This window comes from Argiope bruennichi, chromosome 2 (assembly GCF_947563725.1).
Source record: "Argiope bruennichi chromosome 2, qqArgBrue1.1, whole genome shotgun sequence".
Lineage (NCBI taxonomy): Eukaryota > Metazoa > Arthropoda > Arachnida > Araneae > Araneidae > Argiope > Argiope bruennichi.
The window spans coordinates 146,090,599-146,117,587 of NC_079152.1; the positions used below are offsets into that span (position 1 = coordinate 146,090,599).

The 26,989-nt window shown below is 29.2% G+C and overlaps 1 protein-coding gene across 3 annotated transcripts in view; it reads right to left on the minus strand.

Moving 5' to 3' along the window:
* Positions 1 to 26,989, minus strand: part of LOC129956193 (phospholipid-transporting ATPase VB-like) — a 162,428-nt gene that overhangs the window by 125,188 nt on the left and 10,251 nt on the right. The window contains exons 1-2 of one of the 3 annotated variants that reach the window (XM_056068281.1): positions 23,094 to 23,206; positions 21,623 to 22,090 (exon numbers count right to left, since the gene is read on the minus strand). In XM_056068281.1, coding sequence (XP_055924256.1) covers positions 21,623 to 22,090; positions 23,094 to 23,116 — 491 coding nt within the window. In that variant the 5' untranslated portion in view covers positions 23,117 to 23,206. Of the gene's footprint in view, positions 1 to 21,622; positions 22,091 to 22,696; positions 22,812 to 23,093; positions 23,207 to 26,989 lie in introns of those variants that run through there. The other 2 variants (XM_056068284.1, XM_056068282.1) reach the window with 2 other exon arrangements.

Genomic DNA, 26,989 nt, shown 5'->3' on the forward strand with positions numbered 1-26,989 from the left:
GAGTGGGTTCATAGTTAGCATAAACATAGCAAATATTACTTTGGAAAATTTTACGGTAAAAATAAAATAAATCATTCATTTTTCGGTTAAAAATACCATTCTTTCCGATTTCATTTAATTTGTTGTGTATTATTAAAATTATTATATCTATAGTTCTATCTTACATATTTTAAAAACAAAGTCTGTATTAGAATTTATGAAATTTCGACTTTATCTTCAAATTATAAAAAAATTTCACATTTTTCTGGAAAAAGTGTTTTTGCAATTTAGTTGGATACCTTAAGACAGAAAATAAATCTATCGCATTCAGAATTATCAATATCCCTCTCATAACAACTTTGAAATTAATTGCTACGAAGTTTACTAAGGTAGGAAAGATAGTAGTAGAAATGAGGTTGCAAGTGTTAGGAAGAAAACAATAGCTTTACCGTTGTCCTTGTTCTTTTTTTTATCTCTATATCTACTAATAATAAAGATAAATGTGTATATTTTCGTGTGAGAGTTGGTTCTTTACAGGATTTGGCCTCGAGTACCAAACTTGGCCTCTTATATATATATATATATATTTTGAAGGATGACATCTGCCTTTAGGATCTTTTTTGAAATTTTGATCAGAATTTTAATTAATTAAAAATTAAGCAACATTTTGAAAATAATACAGAACAAAAGTGATTTTAACCTCATCTTAAAATTCAATAAATAAGCTTTCTAGTGATGCCAGTTTTTTTCTGTTTCATTTTCTTTCAGTTTTCAAATAATTTTTATAAATATTTTAAACTTATTCTCCAACAATAAATTTCAATGTTGAAATGAAACCAAAATCGTTTTCGGTGTTTCCAAGATCCAGGCCTTTTTTTCCATTGTTGGTGGTCAAGATATGAATTATTTGGCTTATTTTTTCATATTGAGTAAGTTAGATATATTTTTACTAATTGTTTAAACTTTACTATATTAACAATTAATGTTTAACTTAAAAATCAAACGATCGTGACATTTTCTTGAAGTGCACCGATTTTAAATCACTTCTACTTTTTTGGATATTTAAAAGCAGAAAATTAGAAAAATTCATAAGAAATGAACAGAACAGTATAATACTTTAATTGAAATTCTTGGTAACAAATGGAAAATTCAGTAATTTTTCCAAAAAATCAACTAGTCGCCATAGGCGATTAGTACAGAATAATATTAGTTACAAGTACAATCAAATGATACAGGAAATCCCTTTCCCCTTCCCCCAATTCATGTTTCCTCAACCTTTACACGATTTATCTCACTTTATCACAGGAGTAACATTTAAAATATACTATGATTTTGTACTAAATATTGGCGAACAATTTTTTATAAATTTAATAATTTTTATATAAAATAATTTTTAATTGGTTTATTTCAATTAATTTTAATAAATTTTTACTATTAATTAATTACAATTAATTTTTACTATTTTTTCAATACATTTTTAGTAATTTTATCAATTATTTTTAATGCATTCAGAATACGAAGTTGGTGCATTGATAAGAAATGCACTTTTATTGTATATCGTGAATGGCTATATCATTTTTTCCCCAAAATAATCGATGCCGATCTTTTTCTCAATGAAACATACTATATATAAATGATAGTAAATGCTAAAAGATACCGAATGCAACATATAACACAATGCGTTGTAGTATTTTAAGGTTTAATTTTGGAGATAAAGTAAACTAATACAGATTATAACAACATATTTTACAAAGCAATAAAAAAAAAAGAAACTAGAGAATAAAGATTCTGAATGCAGAATAGTAAATTAGGAACTTCCAAGAAATGTATTTTTTTAAAATCCGAATACAAAAGTGTTACAATGTCGAAATACACAGTTTTAAAAATACATTATCTCAAGGAATTGAGCGAGCATGTAATAAAGTTTAGATAGGGATTTCTAGCATATAACAAATTCGTATTCATGAATGGGCAAAATGGTCCAATGCGGAAGTTCATTATACTTGCCAAGCGTAATAAAAACAAACTGAATCAAATTCCAGGATGTTTTTGTTACGATAGCTTGCCGTAGAAAATTTTGATAACGCATGGTCACGGGTACTATTGAGATATTTCACTTTCAAATATTCTTTTTTAATGCTCTTATTTTGATTGGAAGCAAATAAATATAAATTACAGATTATAAAAAAATATACAGCTTTATAAATATAATATAAACTTTCGAAAAAAAATTACAATTACAAAATTAGATTTCTTCACCATGATGAAATAGCAATATCTGTGCATCAGAAGTATAAAATCACAAACACAGAATAAGCGTTATGTAATACATTCAAAGACGATGATATTTTTTTAGCCAGATTTATTCTTTGCATTTTTGGTTTAGTTTAGATCAGTGTCGAGTTTTTAAAAGCAATAATATATAGTAGAGCCAGTTTTTAAAAGGGAACTCAGATGACGAGGATGGCACCTGAGCTGGTGCTAGTGCATTACACAAGCAAGAGAGCATTTGATCCAGATGGATTAAACGTGCAACACAGTTACACAAACAATATTACCAACTTATGGTATACTTGGTAATATTGTTTTATAGAACAATTTAAATAGTTTTTATACAATAAAAGTCTAAATCTTTTGAGTAAAAAAAAAAAAATTGTCAAAAAAAAAAAAAAAAGAACAAAATAAAATCTTCTACTCATGTTTTCTAACTTCATGATAAAAAACTGATTTACACAAATACGATATATGATTTTTTTTAATGTCATATATCGTTAATTTTTTCTATGCAAATCATTTTAAAATAAAAGAAATTAAGAGAAATTCAAACATCCAATAGGAAATACCAAAGCATGATAATGTTTACTGCTTGATTTATCACCTCTTCTTTCATTTCTTTAAATTTGTTCTTAATTAAAAAAAAAAACCGATTATACGCACACACACACACACAAAAAAAAAATGTTTTCAATAACCTCGCAACGAACCTAAGTATAAATGTAGTAACTATGGCAACAAAACAACGAAAAATATAGTCTATTAGCTGCAATACTATTGAAGTGAAAAATATTTTTTGTAAATTATACTTGAAAATATTTTTTTAATTTATTAAAATTAGAAAAAAATTTGGATAGAAAGGTTTAATATTATTATTTTAAGTGATGAAAAAATTACTCTTATACAATAATATGTTCCACAGTTTCAGGGAATAAAAGTCAAAATTTTCAATAATTTTTAATTTAAATTTTGAAAACTTTATCTTAATAATTATCTACTAGCTAAAAATGAACTATATGCCAAATTTGGTAACTCTTCAGTTCAATGAACTGCCCTTTAAAATATTTTAAAATTTTATTTTTCCTCATAGATACCGCATTTTACAGATAGTATGCCTGCCTATAAAGCACTACCCTGTTATCCCAATAGATTTAATCCAATTTCAATTAAAATAATGGATTCTGATTTCAGCTGCACTCCAATGACAAATAAACAAGCGGATGTAATCTCGCATACGCTCTAATAATGATGTTATTCCCGTTTCCCTGCGTAAAATTATGGAAACTGAGCAAGATTGTGAGCAGGAGAAGTGCTCAGATTTTTATTTTCTCTTACAAGAATTGCATGCGTTATAGTATAGTAAAGAAAATCAGTACTTGCGGATTAATTATATGTCTTTGGCGTGCAATGATTACGAAAATTCGATCTGTGGTGTGAATTTAGCGTTTTTACTGAATCTAATGTGCGATCTTTGACGATCAATCGCAGACAGAAGTGCGAGAAAGTCGAGTATGTATTTTCGACGCAATTTTGAGAACGAACAATGATTTTAGTCACAACATCACATACAAGATTCCATGTCTTTCTGTATTATTGCATTTATAAGCATGGGAAAGTACAAATCGACAGACGGTCAGATTTTTGTCAGATTTGTTTTGCAACAACAATACAAATGCTAAAACCTGTGTATCAAATTTCATATTCACAGCTCTTTAAGTTTTGTAATTATCGAATTCACCTGTATTCGGATAAACATATTTCTCATGAATGGATTTTGTTCAAAATTTGACAGAAATCTACAAATTTGGCGTAAAGAACATGTGTCAAATTTTATTTTTCTAACTCTAAACATTTTTGAGTTATGGGCTTTCGTAGTCAGATAAACATAATTCCAAAAATGTGTTTTTAGAACTCGAGGAGATTACTTTTACTTTGAATATGGGAAAATAAAAAAAATAAAAAATCACATGACTTAATCATCACGAGATTGAAACTACGAGAGCGCGGTTTTTCCTATATATTAATCTGTTACCATGCCAATCGAATTACAATCACAGTGGTAATAGAAACGAAGTCAGATATCTCATTATATTATTAGTACATGACATTTTTAACTATTTTTACTACAACAGTATTCTGGGCTCATAAAACTGATTCTAAACATAGGTTTTAACGTGTTTTTTTTATATTTAATATTTTTTATTTACTATGTTAAATTCGACATAGAAAATGACATTTTAAAATGCCACTAATTTATATTTTTCTCTATAATCAAGCTTATTTTTAAATGATCCCTATTTATGTATTTTTTCATGAATGTCTCAAATTGTGGACAGAAATTTTTCAAAGAAATAATTTCTTATTGAATTTTTTTCCATTAAAATTAAACTGATTCTCCGACTACAACGAAGTGTTTTATTACTAAAACTCCCACGTGTGCGCAGAACTATTCGTTGTGCGTAGGAGTTTTAGTCTTCAAAGCACGTACATGTGCGTTTCACAAAGCAATATATCATGCTTTATTCGAAAATGGCTCATAAGACAAATCGCATTACTTCAGAATGCAGTATCATCTAAAGTCTATAATGTCAGCTATTGTATGCTTTCTCGAATACTAGTTTTTACATTAGATGACAAATGAATTCTGATAATTACGGTAAAGGTAAAAATAGGGTATTTGAGGGTAAACAAATTTTAATAAAAAATCAGGTGAAAAGCATGTATTAATGTATATAGAATTGTATGAAATCGAAAAATCAAGGCTATTAAGACTTAGTTTCTCAATCAACAGTTGCTAATTATTCTAATTCAGCAATTGTATTCTTAAATTTTGTATTATTTTATGAATAAAAGATTTATGACATAATAATATAAGGGATATAAATACTTGAATTGGTTTATTTTAACGATGAGAATTAAAAAAAATGGTTCAAACAAATGAAGTAATTGTCTATTATAAGACGATTTACTGAAAATGAGTATGTATGACACAGAAAAAAATTGTGGGTGTTTTGTTTTAGAGTTTTTTATAAATGGCATCATAAAAATGTCACGCATAATGTATAACCAAAACTAAAAAGGCTTATACTTTTATTATAACTTTTTCTATTGGTATTAAAAAAATTACTACTAAAAACAAAATTATCAGTTCCGTCGACTATTTATCGTTGAATCATTTTATAGGGGAAAAAAGGATTCCAACAATTAATTATCCGATATTACTGGAGTTAAGTGGTGGATTTCTGATTAAGTAACTGCTTATGGTCGTTTGACTACAGATAGGCACTAGCAAGATCAATTAAAAATGTCAAATAAATGTGATTATATTTTGTTTATAAATGACAAAAGCATGATAGGTTTATATTTATTGTTGTTAGAGAGACAAAGTGAAAAGTGGAATAGCAACAGCTAGATGTTTAGAATGAAAAATAATAATAATAGTATAGAACGCAAATTATGATGTGTACGTTAAGTTACGAGTACGATTTTAATATTTAATAAATGTTTAGTTTTGCCTTTTTTAGAAGAATCAGAACGAATCTCCTCGAATGGATTCATGTTTTAAAAATTTTTCCAACAATTCATCAAAATCTATTTAAACGAAATCTATTTTGTGTAAAATCTAAACACCACATTTCCTTTTTCTAGCTCAAAGTGTGTTGAAGTTATTCTGTGTACAGACAAGAAGATTTTTTTCTTACTCTGGGATAAATAAAATGGAGAAATTATAAAAATCTTGATATCGAATTTGTTGACAATAACAATACTTGCTCTTTGTACACTTTGTATACAAGAAAGTAGAATGGATGAGGAGTAGAAAGTAGGATGTTTTTATTTATTGGGAGTAGAAAAACATTTTCTAAAAAATACCTTTGTAAGGTTGTTTATTTAGTTTTATAATATAATGAGAAAAAAATAGTGAAAGCATTTAGGAAAATAACCTCTTCAAGTCTGTTAAAAAAAATTATATACATTTTGGTAAATGACAGCGGACAAAGTTAGATCCTCCGAGCATTTTTTAATTTACTTTTATTTTTAGTGTTTATGTTCACACAACATTCATATACATAGGAGCACATAAATTGGTAAAACATAGTTACAAACTGGAGGAATTCCGAAGGGAAAAGTTTTTTAATTAATAATATTCCGTTATTAGAAGAATTCGCTATATCAGATTTGAGCGCAACCATCTGAAAGAGGGTTCGATTACAGTCCGCAGCTGACAGGATAGAAAAAATTGCAGCAGGGGCCATTCAGGAGGAAGCGGAAGTATAAATGAGCTGTGTAATTGAAGTGGGTTAACACGGGCGGAGAGGAGAAAGACCGGGATAAGGTTTTAATATCAACTTTCGGGACCAAAAGCACTTAAGAAAGAGGGGAAGATCGATAGAAAGAAAGCATTTCTTGAGTTTATCACTTGAAGAATAACTATAATTCATACTCTCAATTTTTGCGCCGATTTTGTATTTTGAATAAATAATTAAATATTTTGTATCACGTAATTCATAACATTTTATATGTGAGAAAAATTTGACAACAATTCTTAACCTCTTAACTGTTTCGGTTTTTTAGTATTATTATCTTACCAGCCCTTTGCTCTGTCTTAAAGATTCGTTCAAGAAATGTCAGAATAACCGAGGCACTTGCGGATACTGTATAATTTTAATATTGAATCAAAGCATTTCCGAATGATTTAATTTCAGTGTATAAATTTGAAACACAGCAAATCGATGCTCGTATGGCGCACGTCGATTAAGGAATTAATTAATTGAACTTGTTCAAAAACATAGGAGTGCTCTTTCCTCGACTTGTTCGTATATTTCACACATCGTATATATATTTAAACTTTCTATTCACTTTCGTAATAAGAATTAATATTAACTGTGTTCACATATACAAATATACTATATATAGAGATCAACAGCCTCTCAACCACTGGCATTAGAGTGAAAAGCCTTTATACTAAATTTCATCTATCTAGCTTCACTATTTGAGTTGTGTTCAAATGGACATGAGCTACAATTTGATATAAAGGTCACATGCAAAATTTTATTCTTTTTCCTTATTTAGACTTAGATATAATTCCAAAATTGAGCTTTTCGGCTTCAGAGAGGTCTAAAATATGGAGATGTCTCAAAACGCAGGGATCGAAAGTTTTGAAGATTTTCCTAATTTATCTTTGCTTCAGAGGAAATTAAATGAAAAGATAAAAAAGAAGGGAAAAAAAGGAAGAAAAACGATAACACGGCAAAAATGCTTAGACAAACGTCAAAAAAAAAAAAAAAATGGCAAGCAAATGAGTTTAACAAGAAATAAATTTCGAATTTAAATTTTCATATTAAAACAAGTCAAAAATAATTAAAATAAGTCTAAAATAATTAATTTAATAACAATTTAATGTATGTTAACACGTATTTAGCATTTTACTAAATTAATTTTACAAACCTATATCTATTGTTTAAACAATTATGTAAAGCCGCCGAAACTAGAAATAACACGATACAAAATTTTCTTACTACTAAACATTTATTTTCAAAATATATAAATTACAATTTATTTATTTATTCTTTTGGCAATGACTAGCCCCGCGGCACTAGATAAAAAATATAATTTTTCATTTTCAGATAAATAAATTTCCTTCATTTTAATTTCAAATAAAAATTTAAAAGGGAAATTTATAAAACACTTTTATTTATGTATTTAAAATAGGATTTACTTTTATTTTTTTAGTCTTTATTTTATAATACATTATTGTAAAATCTTAAATTATTTTTTTCTTCAAATTAACTACTAAGAAATAGTACTCACATAGACTCAAAACTTAATCAATTGAATTGATCACTGATAATTATGTTCTAAAAATATTGACCCGAACGTGAAAAATCAGTGCAAATTATCCCCCCCCCCCATTTAAAAGAAAGAAAATAATTGAATGGCAGAAAAATCTTCTATCATCCAACAATTCCTTAATGCTTCAAAAAGTTGATATTGATTTTATTTATCGCTATTCTTTCATTTTTCTGTCTTGTTTCTGAATTTTCTAGAATAAAAATTAATTTAAGTAATCCATTACACTGTTTATTTCTATGTGACAATATTAAAATAGTTTATTGTTATGGATAATACGTAAAGGATAAAATTTCGAAATTTTAGCATATTAACTTGTGAATGCAAAATCAGAAACTAAACTCTATCTCTGCAATTTTGAAACAAGTCAGGTTAAATAATGATATATAACTAAAATGCATGATCATTATTTTCTAAAGAAAAATACAGTTGTGATAGCAACTTTAAAAAATTTTCACAAGAATTTCACATCACCTAAATAAATTATCCCCATACAAGACATCTTTCAGAATTAAATGCGTAAAAGCAGACCAAATATAACAATTTAAAGCCTTAGCAGTTGTTAAGTCATACAACTCAATATAAAGGAACTAAAAAATACGAAACATATCACACAAGGAAAAGAAAGAATGAATAAAAAGTGCCAATAATAATTTAAAATTACGGGATATGTCTCCTATTCTTCCACTTAAAAACCATTTAGTACTAGACAATTACAGTTTTGCGACTCTTTCACGAACAAGGCCGTGAAGCAGTCTCCTCCAATAGTTTTCTCTCTAAACGAGCTTAACCTTCAAATTAAGCAGAAAAGAGACCTTGCCAACGACAACACAAGGCTGAGATGACAACGTTAAAGAAAAATAACACTTAAGGAAAATACGGAATGAAAGCGTTTTCGTAGTAATAAAGCAATAATTAAAATCAATATCATAGCGTGTTATTGAATTACAGAATGTCATCTCCATTATTATTGAATTACAGAATGGCATCTCATTTACAGGATGGCAAAAGCACATGCACAGGGCGCGGCAGGAAAAAAAAATAACATAACGGCTTTTAAAACAGTCGAACAGTAAGCTATTACGTCATTAATAAATGAAAAAATGATTTAATATGCCATATTGCGTGTCAGAGTAGGTGACCTTGGATTTTGAGATTTAAAAGTCCACTCGGTATATGCTTTCTACATTCTTCATTTCAATCTGCCCACTTCAAATTAGTTTGATTAGCATCGCAGAAGGAAGTTGAATTGCCACTTAAGAATGAAATAAAGTCATTTTATAAAAAGTTCGGTCAAAAATAAGAAACTTCTCTACATTTATTTGGTAAATTATTCCGATTGGCGAAACATATTAATTCTAATGTTGTTACATTTAAATAAAAAAAAAAACAGAGTTTGATTACCAAAACATTTGTAATATAAGAAAGTTCGTACATGGCGCAATAATAAACCAGGTGGGAATAGTCTCTTCGAAACTTTCTCGTATTCTCTCTAATAAAAGTACTATCGCCTTCACCCCCGCATAAAACTGAGGACCTAGGGCAAGGCCATGAATGCTCACATTTTTATTTTCACACAAACGCGCGCGTCACTTGTGTATTAACTGCAAAATATTGGAGAACAATAATTACGAGAGATCGATCTTTGGCTTGAATATAAATTTTTTTATTCCAATAAGTTTTACAGCCATTTGTTTATTCAGCGTTTTAAATGGCTTGATATCTTTTGAAACTGCTAAGTATTCGTTCGTATGAACAGATGCTAAACTTGCATATCAAATTTTATCTATCTAAATCTTTACGTCTTGCAGTTATCGTGTCCGTTTGTACTCAGATAGCAAGAGAAACAGATTTCCTGCGAATAGATTTCCTTGAAAACTTAAAAGAAATTTACTAATTTGGTGTAATGAAATCATATTCCAAATTAAATTTGTCCATCTCAAAGCGTTGTTGAATTATCGCGTTCACATGAAGACAGGTGGATATATTTCCAAAAAGTACTTTTCGGGCACAGGTAGGTCTGAAACAATAAAATTCGCCAAAATCTTGAATTCGATTTTTTTTTTGTATTCTTAATATACGAGAAAATAAACAGTGATAAAAAAAACATTCATGTTTTCTCCTCTTTAAGACTGGTGCCAGGGATATTTATAACCCTTAGCTTCCCGGTCTTTTCACTATTGTTCCGTATCAATTTTTTTCATTCATAAAAAAAGTGACTGGGGACACAAATCATAACTTCCAATCGGATTGGAAATATACATCCATTTTCTATGCTTAAAAATATCAATACAAAAATGGAAATAGAAAATGGAGCGTCTTGAAGTTTTATAGCAAAATAATTAAATATCATACTCAAGTAAGAAAAGGCTTCGATGAGTTTCTAATCCTATAAAGAAATTTTAAAGATTCTTTATAAACAACGGAACAATAGGAATAAAAAAATGTTGAACACTTTTAAATACTTCGGAGCACTTTTAATACTCTTTTCATAATTAACGGGAATATTGACCCTTCGGCTTATATTTGCAGAATTCAACAAGATTTGTGTTTAGATTCCCTTGAAATACATGGTAATCTCCATGGTAAAAAAAATCGATTTTGCATTTGAATCATTTTTAGTTGACCATTTTGAACCAAAATTTTATACAGATTTATAGCTACTTGTTACTTTTTGGCGTTAGCATTTTAATATAAACAATGACACTCAAAAGAATAATTTACTAAAAGACGATTTAATCCAAAATCAGGTTCTAGTCTAAGTTTAAAAATCACTCATCAAACTTGTAGTTCTGAATTGTTTCATTTATAGGACAAAGATAATTCCAAAAGATTTTTTCGATCTCACAGAAACCTGGAGTTCCATCAAAATCTCGAGGTGGAATTTTTATTTCACATTTCTCCTCGTATGCTTCGTGCATGAATAAGTAAAAACCGGAGCTGCAATAAGGTCTTGCAAATGCATTACATGATAAAATCCTTTTTTTACAATCCAAAGCTCCTTTTTTTCACAATTCAGTTTATACCCATCAACTGTAATTTTTTCTTAATTTTTGGCCGTATAAATTATATATATATATATGCACAACAATTGTGTAATTGTATAATTATAGTGAAATTATGTTTTGTTTTGAAAATATTTTATATTTTTGAAAAAAGGGTATAGTTATAAAATTACCAATAAAATAATTACCATAAAAACAAAAGGCTGAGTAAGTAACAGATTATTACTACAACCTCTAAATTACATATTTTATGTTCTATATTTAATTATAATATAAAAATCAAACCAAAAATATAATGCTTCAAATATGACTATTCTGTTCCGTACAACTTGCAAACAAATTTCAAATATAAATATATGTAAACAAAATTTTTTGAAAGCAGAGTCTTGGCCGCAGAGAGGGAAGAAGACACTGAATTTTTAACTTCGCTTTATTTCCATCCCGAGAGGCACAAGCAGCACGGACAAGGCACGTCCGCTCACAGTGCGACACAAGAGCAGATTAGCGTAAAAGAGAGGGAAAATAATTTTCACAGTTCTTATATACAAATAGATTTTGATATGGATTTCACTGCACACGCCGATTTAGACCAGGGAAAAACAGATATCTTTTAAAAGAATTTGTTTAAGTCAGCAATATTTTATCCCTTCACTCGGAGCGTGGGAATCGCTGACTAAAGCATTTTTACCGAGCTTTCTATTGGATTAATTAAATAGAAAAAGTGGAACGGGATCAGGAAATAAGAGACTATTTTAAAATGAAGTTACTATGAGCTAAATTATGATAAAACTTTGAAAATTAATTAGAATTGAAATTAGAGTTTAAAATATCATTACATATATATGTAAGCATTATCTTGTGTGAAGCAGAATGCAGTTTGAAGACAGTGAAGATACTTTTGATTTCGTGACGTCGTTTTATTTCATTTTGGAGAAGCAGGCATATGTACAAGCGATGAGCACACAGAACGACACAGAAAGGAATGAAGAAAAAGCTCTTGGACGTTTTATTTTAGGTCTTATATAACCTGAGATTTTGATAGGGAAAATATTTCTTTACAGCTAATATATTATTAAGTTTTCAATAGGGTTTTTGTTACACGCATCGAAGAGGCAGGGGAAACACAGGGATCTTTTAAAAAAGAATTTCTTTCGTCAGCGGTATTTTGTCCCTTCACTCGGAGTGTGGGAAAGTTAGGCTTTTAGCCGATTCAGCAATTTTACAAAGCTACTCTTGAATTAATTAAGTAGAGAAAGTGGAATTGGATCACGAAATAAGAGAATATTTTTAGAATGAAGTTACTATGGGCTAAATTAAGATAAAATCTTGGAAATTAATTAAATTAAAATTAGGAGTTTAAAATATCATTACACACACACACACACACACACACACACACATATATATATATATATATATATATCTTAAAATCTGACTTTAAACTTTATTAATTTCCTAATTTTTATATTAATTTAGCCCATATTAACTCCATTTTAAAATGTTCTTTTATTTACTAACCTAATTTCCAATTGTAATTTAATTAATTCTACATGATTTCTAGAATACTAATGGCCTCCGCATTTTCTCGCGCTCCGAGTGAAGGGATAAATATCCCCAATGCTTACAACATTCTTTTAAAGATATCTTAGATTCCCTTTCCTAAGACGACAAGTATCAAAGAAATCTCTATCAAAATCTCATAGTAAATCACTGAAGAGAAAATTTTCCTTCTCTTGTACTCCTTTGTCGCGATGTAGACTGCCGTATATCTGACCGCTTTTTATCTGTATAAATTATGTCTCTCGTGATGAAATAAACTGAAGTTAAAATTTCAAAAGTTTCTCCTTATTGGCCAAAAAACTGCTAAAATGTGTTTACATATATATAGAATAAAACTAAACTGTCAAGCATACCAAATATATTTTTGGCGCCGAGTGGTGTTTACGAAATTCCAAACTCCTTAAATGGGAATCGTGGCAGCTAAACGGTTCACATTTTTTCTTAATCACAAACAGAAAACATATACAAATTTAGTTTGCCCATAACCCGACTACTGATAGCAGTGTTTTGTTTTCAATATTCAAAGATAAGTCTGGCATGTCAAAAGTTTTATCTTTAAAAAAATATTCAGGTATCCATCTATTTCCAGGCACGAGGTTGCAGAAATTTACTCAGAGACATCAAATAGGATATCAAACATTTCTAAGTACTATGCTGATTCGAGAAATGAAAGTCCACATACATATTTGCTCATCGGCATTTTTGATGCGCAGGCCAGAAGGACTCTGGCCTGCGAATATCTGCAGCAGCGAGTTCTTGTGGAATACCGTTTTTATCGCAGGGTTTTAAGCTTACGCAAGCTAAGCTAGCTATAGGATGCAGATAAGATTCAAAGCACAAACAAACGCGGAGGAGAACGCAAAAATTCCCACAAAAAAGCGCACTCGACGAAAGGTGTATGACTCAAGAAGCCAAGATGTCTTTCGTCATATCTCGAAAAAACCCGTACATTCACAATCGCCTATTGGGAAAACATTGTCTTCTGTCATCCACTTCGACCCAACTTGGAAACCATAAAGAGCTGTCAATGGCAGGTGTATCAATTCAGATGCCTAAAAATTGAAACTTGGAGAGAAATTTGCATTTTGTTCTTGTTTTAGAATGGTGGGGAGTTAAAATCAATAATATAAAGCATAACTAAAACAAATTTCATAATACTTCGCAAAATAATTAAAACATCGCAATACTTGCGATGTTTTAATTTGTTTAGTGCAATTAATTATAAAGAAAAGAAGAATGAAAGATCAATTTTACCTAAAATGGAACAGGCGATCTTAGTAACCGAAACAATCGCAAATTTTAACTCCTTGTCCCGAATTAGACAAAAATATTAACTAAATCTCTAGGATTATATGGGAAAATTCTTTTTAGCAGATAACTCATATTAAAAATAAAAATAGCTTAATTGAATTTGTTATTAGTTAAATTAAATTCTCAATTGTTTTCCTTTATATTTTTAGTGACTATATATCTAGACTACCTCCTAAAAACAGTCAAGGAATTAAAAAAAAATTCACTTTTTGATTTAAGTGCCCCGTTTTATTAGTGAATAGTTCATATTTAAAAGATATTAACAATTTAATTTTTAAAATACAGCTGCACAAGTATTCTACTTTCTGCTTTATACTTTATCTAGAAAATTGCAATACTAATTCAGATGAACAAGCCCAAAAGATTAAAGCAAAATACTCTGTTAATGCTTGTTTAATTCGTTAAAAAATAAATATGATTAACTATTCTATAATCATCAATTTTGTCATTTATTCTTTTGGGATCTGGATTTTGACTGTTTGTTCTTGAATGAAAACATATCCTTAATGGACACAATTCTTACTAATATGTAAATTACCCATATTAATTTTTCTAAAAAGTGATTTTTTTAAATAAACAATTTCTGTGAAATTCTCATTGCTGCGTTTTTAATAATCAAACATTATGTTCACCATGATGCAACCATTACGGATGATTCAATCTGAAAAAAAAATGAAGATATTATTGTTCTTTTGTCTCCTGATTTCCTTATTTTCTTTTATTAGTTTTTTTTTTGTTTACTTGTATCAAAATAAGATATTTATTTTATATTATTATTTTGTATTATACAATATATAATAGAAAATTTATATACACAATTTTATTTTGTTATATAATTTTTCTTATTATATTTGACCAATTTTACAATCTACAATTGTTATTTTTTATATTTATTATTTATTTTGACCAATAGATTCAGATTGTGCGTTCGATTTTTAAAGAACCTTTAACGAAATCATCAAAATTATTTATCAAACAGTATTTTTTAATTAAAAAAATATTCAAAAAGAAAGGTAATTTCAAATCTACAAACAAAAATAATATATTTTTCTTATTTCGTCTCTCGTTTAAATATTCAACAATTACTAAAGTGTGGAGGGGAGACAAAGTAATTATAGAGAGCTTTTAGTTGAAACGCGAGACCAAACTCTACCATCGTTCCAGTTTAGTCTAAGCTATTTGGTTCGTGTAGATTAAACAAAGAGAACAAAATTAAGAAATAGAATGAGAGAGATAAGATTGGTGGCTTTCTCCTATTTGCTTAACTGTCGGACTTTGCTAGAGTCTTTATCGTCTCGAATAAGCGGTTAAAAATATTTGGATGAAAAACATATCAAGTTATAGAAATCTTTTGATACTGATTGAAGGACTCTCTTTTAAATAAAAGAAATATATTTGTATCATTGGCCATAAAATGGTTACAAAACATTCAACAAAAAAAAGTCAAATCGTATAAATCTGATATTACTGTTTGAAAGATCCTTTTTCACATAAAAGTAAGACATTTGTCTTTTTAGCCACAAAATATAGACTAGTTAGAATCTAAATATCTTTATTCAAAGTGTTGCAGAGGGGAGGAAAAACTAATTGTCATTAGGAAAAATCTCGATAGGAAATGTTTCAGGGGATGAGAAAAATTTGAGACCCTATTCAGAACTCTGTAAAAAAAACACACACTATTTAGAGCATTGTAAAGAAAAAAAATAAGGGATCCTAATAAAAGCACTATAGAGAAAGAAAAATTAGAGACCCTATTTAGAGCACTGTAGAGTAAAAAAAAATTGAGATCCTATTCAAAGCACTGTAGAGAAAGAAAAATTAGTGACCTTATTCAAAGCACTATAGAAAAAATGACCCTATTCAAAGCACTGTAAAGAAAATGACCCTATTCCGAGTACTATAGAGAAAGAAAAAGGAGTGGCCATAAGATGAAATGTACTATTTTAGAGTATGAACAGAATTAGAGTGTCTCTATTCAAAATAATGTAATGAAAAACAAGAAGAAATCTCTGTGATATCCACTTTAAGTAAGGTAAACGAATGGGTGCAAGTAAAATGGCAGAGAACCATGGACATTGGCGCCTTTACATATTCCGCAGTCCTAGGAAGTATTCATTATGAATACCCTCATTTTTTAATAAGATAATCCTTCCAGTTCCATATTTCAGCTCATTTTTAGCATATTAATTATTTATTTTAAGTTAATAACTTTATGAGTATTTATTCGTTTTTATTTATCAATTGTGACTCCAAACTTCCCGACATCCGTATTCGTAATCAATATCACTGAATGTGATTTTCTTTTAAAAAATATTTTAATAATAAATGAACATAATGACACATGCAGTAGCCTTACCAATTATACTTGATAATGTGTTAATATTATCACTATTTTTTATTTTTCAAACAATTTGTATTTTTAACAAACCTATTTATGTGGCAAATAGGGATAAAAAAGTTTTTAAATCTATTTACTTGCGGCCTCCTCTCTGCTTAGCAGCCCCAGGCACCTTTCCTAATCTGCTCAGTAAGAAATACCTCAATAAACCATGGGAAAAATTAAACGTTCTAAAAATAACGTTCATGTAAAATCTTTCTTGTATTCTCTTCCTTTTTCCCCGATTGATTATTAATATATTACCAACTAAATAAATCCTCTATTTATCTAAGCACAATCAATTGTTAGGTAATCTAACTGTTATGCCACAAAACAGGTGACTAAAGTATTGTTCGATTCACCTGTTATGTCCGGAGGTTAAGAATTTGGAGTTCAAGAACTCCATGACACTCCTCTCAAATGTCCGATAGTATGCATTTTACAATATGTGGAAACGAATAAGAATATAAATAAGTTGAAAGAATAAATTATGTCACCGAAGATCGGTAGGAAAGTCATAGAATAAATATAAATGATTCGTCACCATATGAATAATTCCTAGTCATGGTGCAGAGTTAAGAAATGAAATAGATGATTAATATTGACATAAACTTCCAGATGCCAATTTAAAAACGCATATAAAGAAAAGAATTTTCAAATTAATAAAATTATTAATTTCTGATCTAAGATCTGATTATCTTTTCTTAGCCATTCGTTACTCTGTGTTTTGAAATGCATACCACAGAGATTCGGCATCCTTTTAAGCAATAGTTTTGCTATACCTATCTTATTTAAAAAAAGATGCTTAAATACTTATCATAATTTTTACTATCCAAGCTTTATTAAAGATTTATATTCGAATATAGACTTTCTGCGCCCTTTTTCAGCCACAAAAAAGGACACGCATGTAAATCTCGATCTAAATCTATTACAGCCATAGTTTGAGAAACTACAGTTCTGGTGGTGTTACAATTGTTATAGCCGTGATGACGTATATTAGGATTTAGTTGGTATTACTTTTAATCGGTGTAAATTTGTAAATTATGATGGCAACATGTAGGATGGCAGTTAAGAAAAGCTTCATCAACACGTGCATCAAGAACATTTTCTAGAAGCTAAAAATTGCCGTATCTTCTTAAAAAAAATAAATAGTCGAGCTTGGAATATAGATAAATAGGGATTTTCGAAATAAAGATTTATGTCTAGATAAAATGTAGGATTTTTTATTGTCCTTTTCTCTTAAAAATGTGCATCCAATCCGCACTACTGTTCTGGAAAATTATGTCGATTCGTAAATTAAAGATTAACTAAATTCTGAATATCTTACAACTTCAGATAAAGTTTTTAAAAATAATCAAACAATGAACAATTCTTAAACTTCATAAGTAAGTATGCACATAAACTATCTCATTTGTACAAGAACAGAGTTACAGTTTAAGGTATATTCTAAAGAAACATTATCCATGTGGAGACAGTAACTCTTAGGGTCTCAAGAATTCGTTTCTACTAAGTTCCAGTTAGTTTTTGAACTGTCAGTAGTTGTATAAAAATTACAGATTCATTTAATTTTCTCTTAAATTTTAAGGTGTATTTTTAAGCTCTTAAATGATGAAATACTTTTGTTTTTGTAAAGTCGCAACAAAAATGAGAGCAAATTCTAAAATATAAACGTCGTCTTTCTTTTATAAAAATCCCTCAACAATTTTATATTCTATACTTATATAAAGCTCAATGTGTGTGTGTGTTGGCGCTCTACAGGCCAGACCGTTTGACCCACAGTTACCAAATTTGGTACATGTATACCTTGGAGGTCGGGAATGTTCATCTGGGGTAGCTTTTTTGAACTTTTAATTAGAACTTTAACTATTAATTAAAAATTAACTTTCCCGCCAAAAAACTCTTCATTATCCTCACTTCCACATGATTAAGGCTTCAGTTTTTTTGTTTTTTTTCCCATGCTAATGAGACTAGGCTTAATATTTTTCGGCCGATAATTTCAAACGATTCTGTTTATTTTCTTAATGTTTTATGCATTTAAAATTAAACATTGTTAATGAATCGATCTTTCAGATTCATTCTGAAGTACTTTTGAATTAAAATAAAGCAGAATAAAGGAAATTAAAAATTTCTAATCCGCTTAGCGTTACCCCAACTGGCGTAGAAAAATTCACGCATTTGTGTTACCGTAACTGACGTTGAAAAGTCACGCATGCGCATTGTGTTCTGATTGTTGACAACTATTATCAGCGGGTGCGGCCTTGATTTAAATTATTTTTACGTTAGTTGTACGCTTTTGTATTTAAATTGTATTTATGTTAGTTATATATATTTTTTGTATATACTTATAGTTTTGAGTACATCGTTTTTTAAGTAGTTTTTTTAACCTGTTTTCAACCGATCATTTTCTTAGAGTCTGATGCATTTAAAATTAAACATTGTTAATTAATCGATCTGCTCATGATGAATCCGAGAAAATTTTGTTGACAAATTCTTGAGATATTACATAAATTAAGAAAGATATTCTTTAGTGCCCATAAAGTTTAAACGCTCAGTGACTCTGTTTTCAGTAATCATATTATAAAAAAATGCTTTGTTTCAATAAAAAATATTATTATATTAATTGCAGATTAATCCTTTCCACTTTAATTTAAAGCATAAATTCTACGGGAGCTAACAGAAAATTAGAGAGATACATATTACGTTATGAGTGAATGCCTTTATAATATTATGAGTGATTTATATGACAATCAAAATTCGAAGTTTTAAAATATTTTAATGAAGAAACTTTTAAAGTAGGAATTGCATAAAATATTTAATTATTAAAATTTTAACGAACATTAAGATTGGCGAACCGGCTGGTCGCCAAAGGCGGCTAGTAACAAATAAAATCCTTAACATATATATTTATTTTCAACATAGTAGACTCCAGATTAATATTCGAATATTATAATCATAAAAGTTTAAAAGAAAAGAAAATTTAGGACATCTAAATCACTTTAAAGCCAACTACCTAGCACTAAGATTATGTCATTTTGTTACCTTTCTTTAAATCGTATTATAAATTATTACATGAAACCCAGTCAATATTTCCTTTAATAATTGAGTTACACAGTCCAAGAGCTTTATTGCGCATTAAACAAACAATAGAGATTAGATGCGAGAAAGAATAAGGCAGAATTACAGCGTCGCAGAGAAAGGATTAAAAAGAAGTTAGGTAAGTAAAAAACTTATCGCAGAATTTCTTTTTCTTTAAGAAGTGAATGATGTTATAGAAAGGGAGGAAAAAATAGAAATATTGAAAACAAATTTTAATGTAAATTTAAAAAATAAAAAAGATGTAAAATTTAGACATTTAATGTTTTCCTTTCTTAAAGAAATAATGCAAACTATAAAATACAAATAAGAATAAACAACGATTTTAGAAAGATAAAAAACAAGGACTTTAAATGAAACCTATATTCTACTCAGGCAATATATGGATATGTAAAAAAAAAAAAAAAAGCACTCAAAGTGCATTTAACATATTTTGTTATCCAATATTAATGAAAAGTGAATTGAATATAATTCACGAATATCCGAAAGATAAAGGTGTAATAATAATAATAATAATCAAATTCAATTCTGAATTTAGAAAGAAAAATTACATGCTTATATCGCTTAAGTATCTAAATTTGAGTGTTGATTAGAAAAATTATACGACAGGAAATTTAACATTTCATTCCCAAGATTTGCTTTAATACTTTGGTTAGAATCCAGATAGAAATTTTTAAATTATAATTTATTCTTTTTCGTATTCATGCAAAAAAAAAAATGTCTTAATGGATTTTAACGTTTGGAAAAGTAAGGTAAAAAAAAGTTATGCTTTTCTATACATTTGTGTGAATGAAAATATTAAAGACAAAATGATGTCTTCATAGGTAATTTGACATTGAATGTGTAAAACGAAATAACAGATTTGCAACAAATATTGGACACAGTTCAGCTGCAGGAAAAACAACTTCTCTTTTTTACTCGGCTATACCATGCAACGCACACAAAATAAAGCCCCATTTACAAAAACTGAATCCTCTTCTGCGTTGCCATTTTTATGTAGAATGAAAATATTATACGCATTGATTTACCTGCATGTGGGTTTCACGCACATTTAAAAAATTATTTGTACTTTTCATAATTACACTTATTCACATGAGAATTATTTCTCGCCCCAGCACAAATATTAAATACATTTACAGATATGCATATTATCGCGAGCATGTATTGATTATTTTTATTGAAAATAAATTAATTAAAATATAATAAAATTCAAGAAAAATAACTCTGCATTAAACTGATATCTATAAAGAGATAATTTTTTTTGAATTTCAGAAATGCCGTTACAACCGTTCTTTTCAGATAAAAGTTTCTGAAGTTAGCGTCGAAAAACTTCAAAATAACAAAACGAAAAAGTGATAATGTATTAAAGAGAAAAGTGGATTCTTCCCTAAAATTTGTATTGAAGTCAACTTGAAATATTTGATAATATATTATTTAGATTATTGCAAGTGACATTATTTTATGGAAATATATATGAAATACGAAAGGACACGATTAAATGTTACAATTAATTTCTTAAGAAATTAACTGTAAAGAGATTACTCAGTTCTCCACCAATGGGCCAAATTTGAAGCAAATGTAAAATAAATAAATGAGACAAAAGTTTAATCAAAGATTATACGATATCATATCGTATATATTTCGATATACAATTTGTGGTACACCATAGTTTGTAAAAAACGATTATCACAACAATTCGCATTTTTTCACATCGATTGATTTACATATATTTAGTAATTTTGAACAGTAGTATTAAGGTAGCATGGGGTGTCCAGCAGATGGTTATGGTGATATTCTTACAAAATTCAAACTCACCACAATCACTCATTATAAAAGAAATTGATTTAATTTCTTGCACCTGTTCAGTCACACAATAATATTATTTGTACATTTACCGATCTTTTAATCCTAAAAAATGGAAACCGATGCCTGACCCTATCCAGATTAGGGTTTGGGATCCTGAGTGAGTCGGCAAGGAAACGACAACCAGCATGGTGAAATAAATAGCAAAACTGGAGGGTAGGGCAGTAACAAATCATGTGCCTATGTAATTGTAACACCGTGGGTCGAAGCAGACCTAAGACGATGGGTCTTTAGCACTTTGCCGGAGGGCCACTCTTGAAATTCATTCTGTCTAAAACAACAACAAGGTAAAGAGAGAGAAACACTGACTTACCGGTTGTACACCCGACACGTCAGATTATTTATTCTTTTATCCGATTTGTATCTCCTGAAATCCTCGAACCAATCCTTGATGGCGGTCACACCGAGCACAAACATCACTGGTATAATGGCAATCTCCTTGCCGAAGGCATTGATCTTGGGCACCCAATTCAAGAGCACAATACCGATAAAGTACAGGTTCGCAATGCGGTGGAACTGCTCGAATAAATTTTTTGGTATGAACGACAGGACAGTGTACTTGGTGGTGCGTATCCGATTGCAAGCATACCCACGATGTGGATGGTGCTTAGCTGGGACGTTTTCCGGCAACGTGACATTGTTATGGACCACTCGAACTTGCTTTTCCGGCGGCCGCTTCCGGTTTTTCCAGAAAAACAGACGCTGCACGAGAGAGAAGGGTCTGTGCACGGCCACGTCCGAATCCGCAAGAGACTGGCTTCTGTCTTCAGGCATGATGCCGCTGTGAAAGAGAAAAACACATTTTGCGATGAACCAATTAAAACAATTTACGTGCTTTCATGTAAAGGCAAAAAGGATTTTTGATTCATTCCCAATCAGCAAACAGTTCGCAGTATTTAAGTTTCTTTAATTTCCAAATTCAAAAAGATGATGAAAATGAATGAATAAGCAAAACAATGAATTAAAACTCTATTAGTTTTTTAAAGGAAATCATCGCATATGAGCGGCCTTGTGAAGCATAAAAACAGTTGTGGAATTGTTCCAAAATGTACATGACTAGCGAGTGAGATTAAGCTCATTATACTGTTTTATCATAGTTAGTAAAAAATAAATAAAAATTATTTCCTTTTTTAATGCTTATAAAAAATGTCCATGATCTTATAGAAATAAAAGTGAAAGTGCTACCATAACTTCAGTTCAAATAAGTTACAACAAAAGACAATGAAGAATTCTTTTCAGAAGAAAGTTGCATTCAGTTCCAACAACACTTAGAGAGAATGAATGACCAAACTGATATGTATGAAACATATATCTATATAAATAAGCTTCCTGTATACATAAAACTCTTACTAAATATCAAACAAACACTACAAATGATTAAACTTACCTATAATGAACCTTAAAAATTAATTAATTTTATTAGCTAATCGATAACAACTTTAATCAGACCGATCAAAAGCAGATGTTAGTAAATGATTCTCATGTGCCAATACTAGTTTGAATTCTCTTTTCCGATTAAGGCAATGAATACATGAAAGTGTTTCAGCAAGTTATCTTTTTGATAACTGGTTTCGCATCTGAGAAACATTAACTTATCAACAAAAGTAAGTGCAAGAGCACTTAAAAAGTCATGGCCAGTTCAAAAAGGAGCATATTCTATCACAGGCATGGTAGAAACTTGTAGGCGGAATCAGTCGCTAATGTAAAAGGCAGAAAACAATACAGAATAAATAATATCAAAAATAAATTCATGGTTTAAAAAAGAATATGTATATATACTGTACTTAATTTCTTCCAATAAATTCATTAATGGAGAAGATTTTCCAAATATATCTTATAAGTGCGCTACGAGAAGGATTGATAAAACTTAAATAAGGCAGCAAAAGTTTCAGACAAACTGGCAGCTCAACAAAATAACAGGATTGAATTTTCTCACCGGAAGATAGGAAATTCATCATGTGACATCTCAGCATAAGTTTTATTGTTACGTCACAGTTTAAAAAGATTAGATAAGTTCAACTCTTTACAATCACATTATGTCATGCTGTAAATTCTTTTAAGGAAGTTTTTGAGCTACTGCAATTTGCTATCAAAATCGTTCATTAGATTTAAAAAAAAAAAAAACACATGGATTCTGTTTAACACGTTTTAAAAAATGGTAGGAATGATGCCTGTATTGCGACAATCAATTCGCAGAACGATTGGGCAAGTAATGAAGTTAAGCACTTTACATTCAACAGCCTTTAAAAAAAGTACCGGGACTTCACAAAATTCCGTAATTACAGGCTTCATATCATTGAAAATTTTTAACGTAAATTTTTGTACGATGGGAAGTTGGATTTCAATAGAAACAGCTTATATCTTTACATTACATGACCAGACGTCTATATTTTCTATTTCATAATGTTTTCCATAAAATATTTTTCCTAACTATGACATAAAGGTTTTATTAGGAGCAGCTCGTGTAAAGGGAATGTGTGCAGCACACTATTTTTTTTTTTCAATTTATAAATTTAATCATTAATTTATTTAATTTTGCATGCAAAATTTAAATTGGCCAACAATCTGAATCAATTTTTTAGAGCTTTCAATCTTGGTAAAGGCAGATAATTTCTTCAAGTAGGAAGCAGTGTTGTTCTTTCACTGACCTCCTACATTCATTTTTTATTGGTTTCGTATGTATGCTGATAATTCTATTGCAAATGCAAAACTTAAGTCTAATCAATTATACATTTATTACATACTAGCCGCCTTTGGAGACCAGCTGGTTCGCCAATCTTAATGCTCGCTAAAATTTTAATAACTAAATATTTTATGTAACTCCTATTTTAATAGCTTCTTCATCAAAATATTTTAAAGCTTCAAATTTTGATAGGCATATAATTAACTCATAATATTATAAAGACCTTCAGCCGTAACGTAATATGTATTTCTCTAATTTTCTGTTAGCTCAAGTAAAATTTATGCTTTTAGTTAAACTGGAAATGATTAAAGTGCAATTGATATAAAAACATTTTTTTTAGTGAAACGAAGCATTTTTTTAAATATGAGTAATGAAAATAGAGTCACTGAGTATTTAATCCTTATGGGCACTAAAGAATATATTTCTTAATTTATATAATATCTCAAGAAGTTTTCGACAAAGTTTTCTCAAATTAATTGACAATCTATTAATTGACAATGTTTAGTTTTAAATGCATCAAACACTAAAAAAATAAACATCGTTTAAAATAATCGGTCAAAAACAGGTTAAAAAATACTTTAAAAGTGATGTACTTAAAACTATAAGCATATACAAAAAATATATAATTAACAAAAATACAATTTAATTACAAAAGCATACAACTAACCTAAAAATAATTTAAATCATCCGTTGATAATGGTTGTCATGACAACAATCAGAACACAATGCGCATGCGTGACTTTTCAACGCCAGTTATGTAACGAAAATGTGTGAATTTTTCTACGCCAGCTGAGGTAACGCTATGCAGTTCAGAAAGTTTTAATTTCCTTTATTCTGTTTTATTTTAATTCAAAAGTACTTCAGAATGAATCTGAAAGATCGATTCATTAACAATGTTTAATTTTAAATGCATCAAACATTAAGAAAGTAAACAGAATCGTTTCAAATAATCGGCCGAAAAATATTAAGCCTAGCCTGATTAGCGTGGGAAAAAAAACTGAAGCCTTACTCATTTAACGGTGGGGAAAATGATAAAATTTTTTTCTGGAAAGTTAGTTTTTAATTAATCATTAAAATTCAAATTAAAAATTCAAAAAAAGGGACCCCGGGTGCACATTCCCGAACTCCAAGGTATACATGTACCAAATTTGGCAGCTGTAGCTCAAACGGTCTAGCCTGCAGAGCGCCAATATATACACACACACACATACATTGAGCTGTATATAAGTATAGATTTTAAAAAATCAATTTTTTTTTCATTTTCAATATTTTTAATAATTTTTTAAAACCTTACATGGAGGTCAAATGTATAATATAATGTTGTATCTTTGACTCGGGGGGGGAGAGGTGCACCTTTGGCCTATACTTATTATGAAAATAAATATAAATAAAAAAAATTAGTTTTCTACATATAACTGATTAGGTAGTTAATTTTGATGAAGTATCAATTTTTTATGCATAAAGCAAGTTATTTACAACAATTAATACTTTTTAAAAAGTTTATCTCTTTTAAAATATATTAAACTATGTAACTATTCACTATGTAACTATTTAATGATTAAAGAGCATCTTTGCTGAATTTTATGATTTCGAAAAAATTTATCACTAATTTCAGAATTCATTTTTTTTCCTTATCCATTTTTGTTAAAGTAGCAGAAATCATTTTGAGCTCCTTATTATTTTTTTTTTTTGTTGTTGTTGTTATAGGGACATCACATAATTTCAATGACTGAAGGTTCAGGACTGTCTGTGATAATCTTTGATTTAACTTTTGGTCTTTGTTTACTTGTCCTTTTTACCCGCTGAGCCTTAAGGAAAGACCTCTCATTTTCAGAGGATATCACTAAGGAAGTGAATGGTATATTCAGACTGACAAGACTCTTTGTTGACAGATCAACAATGGCCGAATTATGCAAGAGATCTAGACGAATTATCTACCTGTCATTTACAGATGAAGGCAAAAATTCATCATCAGTAAAAGTATTCTTATAAATAGTCAACAAACCCTATAACATTGAACCCTTCCAAGATATTATTTGGAGTAAAACATTAGTAAGTCAATTTAGTTGCATCATATATGATAACAGGCTTACCAGTATTATTTGGTATTAATATCCAGTTGGTTATTCCTTGCCTGCTGTAATAAGTATTGGAAGAGCCAAATGCATATCAGTCGAACGGATGCACTCGATGATTGTTATGAGGATGATAATCATATCTTTTTTTTTTTTTTAGTTATTTCAATAAAAAGATTAGTGACGCGAGTTTCGCGATTGTGAAGGGGTAACAGTGCAGGTGTTTCAGGGCTTGATCGGATAGGATTGAGTACTTAAATAATTGAAGAAAAGCAGTAATCGAAAAAGAACCAAAAGAATCGAAAACTAATCTCGCGAGGAAAAAATCGCAGACTAAAAATAATTTAAACCTTAAACGATCCAGAATTAAGATATTGAATAATGACGTATATCAAATTATAAATAGAAAATATACCTAAAACTCAGAAATATTTTAATTTATCTTTCTTTTAAAGCATATAATCCACAGAAAAATGAAAAGAGAAAATTTATTTCAGGTTCCCAAAATATATCTAATTCCTAGAATGACGATGGTTTTAAGATTGGAATAGAAATGACTGGCGATAGGCTGTATCGTCCTTGTATAAAATAAAGATTGCAAAAATAAATGATCATCCGCATCACAATCTGAGAAAAAGATCTTGGACGAACTATCCACTGTCTCTGATCTGGCCAAAGGAACAAAACGCCATGGTGGTGAAAGATACACGTTGCTATGGCTTCAAGTTAAACTTCTATAACTATTTTGGTTAAAAAAAAAAAATCAGAGTTTCAAAAAATAAAATGATTAGTCTCTATAGAGGGCATACACTAACATGCTTTTTTAATTGTATCAAAAGAATACAATGAGGCTAACGGTTATGATTGTAGTACTTGTACTTATTTTTTAGAGATGTGATCAGAAAAATGTTTTTATTGATCA